General features: G+C 43.9%; 1 protein-coding gene across 1 annotated transcript in view; it reads right to left on the bottom strand.

Moving 5' to 3' along the window:
- The window catches only part of ANXA3 (annexin A3), a 59,976-nt gene extending 56,803 nt beyond the window's left edge, over nt 1-3,173 (bottom strand). The window contains exons 1-2 of the mRNA XM_017540024.2: nt 3,034-3,173; nt 389-441 (exon numbers count right to left, since the gene is read on the bottom strand). Of these exons, the coding sequence (XP_017395513.1) occupies nt 389-403 (15 nt within the window). The 5' untranslated portion in view covers nt 404-441; nt 3,034-3,173. The remainder of the gene's footprint in view (nt 1-388; nt 442-3,033) is intronic.
- Nucleotides 3,174-4,371: the final 1,198 nt, after the last annotated feature.

Here is a 4,371-nt window from a genome sequence, read left to right as displayed (position 1 = left end):
AATTTATTTTATTGTAAGGCAGAAAAAGGAATACAGATTTACTTTTTCCCCCAAACATCTAGAAGTTTTTCTAACATGTATTGAATAATTCATCTCTTCTCCAATATATCACCTTTATCATATAATAAATTCCCAAATTATATACTACATTTATTATCTGTTTTTGACCTTTTTGTTTTGGTGTCATCATAAATTATTTTAACTATGTAACTTTATAATGCACTTAAAAATATTTTATTATTTTTAACATCCTCTGGCTTTTCTGGCATGTTAATTTTGTCAGATAAACTTATAAACTTTCACAAAATTTTTCTTGCTATCTTGACTTTCTGTGTTTTGGTTTGACTCATATATGTTACTATGTTGTGAAGGCTTAATTTTTACTTACCCACATAGATGCCATGGTATCCCACCTTTGCCTTGAGCTGAGATCACACTAATCTATTAAAAGAAAAAAATTAGTAAATGGTATCAATATGTGATTCAGAGCACAATAACCTCAGTCCAACCCTTAATCTTGAATCCAGAAAACAGAAGTCAACCGTCACAGAAAAACTTTCTCTTCTCAGGAAGAGGATGTATCTGACATTGGGTATCCCATTTGCTAAACAAACATTTACTGAGTATCTACCATATACAAGGGACCATGCTAGACCTGCGAGGACTTCAAGATAAGAGAGAGAAAAAAATCTTTGTGCTTAAATGATGCTAACAAATATGCTTGCTGAAAAGCCAATTTTTGACTTATTTAAAGTCTAGCAGAACCATGCTGATTACTGTCAGGCTACCACGACAAGGATCAATAACAACATAAACATAGGACTTTGCTCCTTCTCGCCAAATCAGCACAAATTTTTGCTGCCTTCAGTTAGCTTCCTCGTGCCTGACTGTGAAACCTCCATGTACATTTTACAAGGCTCCAAGCCTATAGTCTGTTACAAAGACATGTCTGCTCTTTGAGGAGGTGGTCCAGTCCTTGGTAGGGTACAGAGGTGAAAGGGACAGTTCTTTGATTGGGGAGCCAGACACACTTTTCTTACATAGATAGTATTCAAACATGTTGGCATACTTCCAGTGTTGATTTAGAAATGCAAGTTGTTCCCACCCTTCCTGGGAACAAAATATTCTAAAAATTCCCTGATACCCCCAGAGCAAAGTTCAATGGGAAATTACGCTATCAGGCTCTGGAAATATTTAGCCCTGGTTTTTTCAGGCTCTCTGTGGCCTAGGGCAGTCCGCTCTCTAGTTAGAGTCTAACACTGCATCTCTATAAAAAACACTGCATCTCTTTGACTTATGAGGGGTTACAGCCAGATAAACTATTATGAAGTCTAAAAATCAGAAGTCAAACCACCCTATACAGTGGAAACAAATTATTATTAGTTCCAGTTTTGCCTCTTAAAGCTAAACACAATTTCTTTGTGGCTCAATTTCCTCCCCTGTAAAAAGTGAAGAAGGAGGTGCTGCTAGCATTGAATGAATTCAATTTCACAAGGCTGCGGATTCTTCTTATCTGTGTTCACTGGGGCACAGTAGATATTAAAAAAAAAAAAACGTATTGAATGAATGAATGATTTAATACAAGCCTCAAAATCATCCAGTGAGTTAGGTATTGCATCTCCATTTTGCGTATGAAGAAGCTGGGGACAGAGAGGGATGGCAATGTCCCATAGTCACACAGCTAGTGAGTGGTCCCCTATGGTATCAAGGCAGCTAGACTCTAAAGGTATGAATCTAACCCCCATGCTTCTGCCTTACCCCACTGTCTGGCCCATCCCTGACTAAACTGACACTCGATATGCATTGATCCAGTAGAATTTGAAAATTATTTAGAATTATTACTAATCTGTCATTTAACTTTTAAGAAGTACAGAATTACTCCACAGCGAAGGCCAAATGACTTACACAGAACTTCAACATATCCTTTCCTGAAAGGGATTGCATCATTTCCTTTTACTTCCTCCTCTACAGTTATGTCTAAACAGGTTTCTCTACACAACCACAGTTCTGGGAACAAGATTCTGGTCTTCTTTACATTTAAAAATTCCCTTTCTGGTCAGTCTGAAGTTTTCTGACTTCGTGAAAAACAAAAGTGATATCTTCATGGAATAACGTATTAATTGGTTACATTTTAAAATATGATGTTGATGAATATAGTAAACGTATTTCTCCTGGAGGGGAGAGTCTTGCTGTCAGTGCTGAACACAAATCCTTGGAAAGAATTCGGCCCTGGCTGTGCAATTTCTTACCAGCAGCCAGAAGGGCCTCCAGTGACCCAGAACCTCCCAGCACCTGCATAATTTCCTATATACGGCCATTTGCAATCAAGTATCTAAATCTTCCACCTGGAGACTCAAATGCCAAGGGAATGAGTCATATCTAGTGAATCGGATTCTGTTGCAAAGAAAACGGTGAGTCTTTTCAGGAAAAAGCAACCTTCTGAACTTCCAACCCCCAATATGCAAATCCACTTTTTCCTACCTTCTAAAAAAACAAGTAAAAAATAAAATATATTGGCTACGTGAAGAGGAGAACGTGCTCACAGGATGGGTGGGATTCCAAGTCCACAAAGCAGACCTCTGAGCCAGCCCCGTCTGCGATGCCGGGGCCCCAAGGAACCTTCTGACTCCCAGCTTTTTTCTCTCTCCTAGTCCTTTAGTACTGGGGAGGCTGAGATGGCTAAGTGGATCCCCTAAGCTGCTAGCTGTGATCAGCGAAGCTTTCGGGGAGCGAGGACAGCGGAGTATCAGCTTGGGCCCCGCCAAGACCCGCCCCCCCCCCCACCCAAGGGCACTGCCCTTTTCCTCCCCTGGGTTCCAGCCTCCTCGACTTTGAAATGCGGGACTAATGTCCCTCCAGCTCCGTACCCACGGGTCTGGGTTTGGACCCGGCGAGGTCGCCAGCCGCCGGCCCTGCCCCGGACGGAGCTGCGCTCGCGGGGGAACTGGGAGAGGCGCAGCGACCTCCCCAAGACACCAGGCAGCGGGCGGCGGTGAGCGAGGCTACGGGGACGAGCCTGGAGGCTGAACTTACCCCGAAGCGCGGTGGCGGGAAACTAGCGTGCCGGCGAACTGCGAGCGAAGGTGTGCGCCCCGGGCGCTGGTGCTCCGCGCTGGCTCCGGGCCTGGATCGCGGCCGAACCCTTTCCTCCTGCCCCTCCTCCGGCCTCTAGGCTCCACCTGCCTGCGGCCCCAGGCCCTGGGAGAGGGAAGCCGCGCCCTGCGGCCGCGGGGCTCCATCCCTGCAGCTCTGCTCCCTCACCGGCCTCTAACCTTCCCCACCCCTTCTCCCTACGCCCTCGTTTCGCCCTCGGTTTCCACTCACCTTCTCTTTCTCAAATGTACTGCGATGCTTATTTTGTTCTAGGTAGTGTGGACTCGGAGATTAGACTGTCCCCACACCCAAGGAACTCACCGCGTGTTGTAGGTGGCGGACACCTAACATTAATAACAGTCAATAACATGTATCTGGCAAGTACTTTGTGTCAGGCACTGCTCTAACATATTTACGAATATACACTGGTTTATTAGGCTGGTACAAAAGTAATTGTGGTTTTTGCTATTAAAACGGCTCTGACGACAACTCTATGAGGTAGATATATTATCCCCATTTTATACATGAGGAAATTGAGATACAGAGACGTTAGGTAACTTCAGCAAATTTACACGGAAAGTAAATGCTAGAGCCAGTGTTTGGAACCCAACTATTTCAGTAGTTCCTCTGCTAAACGTACTGATCCTCTAGTATGAGGATTCCAACCAAAGGCTCAGGGAGACGGTAACATGGAAGGGCATTCTGGGCATCTGGAAGAGCAAAACAAATTATCGAGCCTGAAAATTAAAGCCCAACTTGTATAAGGGAATTACGAGCAGTTTCGTGTGGAAGGATGTAGAAGATAATAAAATTTACCATGTATTGGGTATCAGGCATTGAAGTGCTTGAATACCTTACCTCTTTTATCTTCAAGGGAACTCTCGGAGGTGCTATTTTTATTAGAATTTGCAGAAGAAGAAACTGAAGCTTGGTAAAGTGAAGTGATTTATTGAAGACCACTTAAGTAAAAAGCATTGGTTGTGCTCAGTCGTCACTGCTCCTTATGTATATTTACCCAAAGAAGCTGAAGACTTATTTGCCACAAACACCTGCACATGGATGTTTGTAGTAGCTTTTCTTTCTTTTTTTTTTTTTTTTTTTGAGAAGGAGTCTCTCTCTCTCTCTGTCGCCCAGGCTGGAGTGCAGTGGCGCGATCTCGGCTCACGGCAACTTCTGTTTCCTGGGTTCAAGTGATTCCCCTGCCTCAGCCTCCCAAGTAGCTGGGACTACAGGCGCGCACCACCACACTCGGCTAGTTTTTTGTATATTTTTTAGTAG

The sequence above is a fragment of the Cebus imitator genome, unplaced genomic scaffold, assembly GCF_001604975.1.
Source record: "Cebus imitator isolate Cc_AM_T3 unplaced genomic scaffold, Cebus_imitator-1.0 Scaffold123, whole genome shotgun sequence".
NCBI classification, from domain to species: Eukaryota; Metazoa; Chordata; class Mammalia; order Primates; family Cebidae; genus Cebus; species Cebus imitator.
Note: the sequence above shows the minus strand (reverse complement) of the source record. Positions and strands in the feature narration are given on the sequence as shown.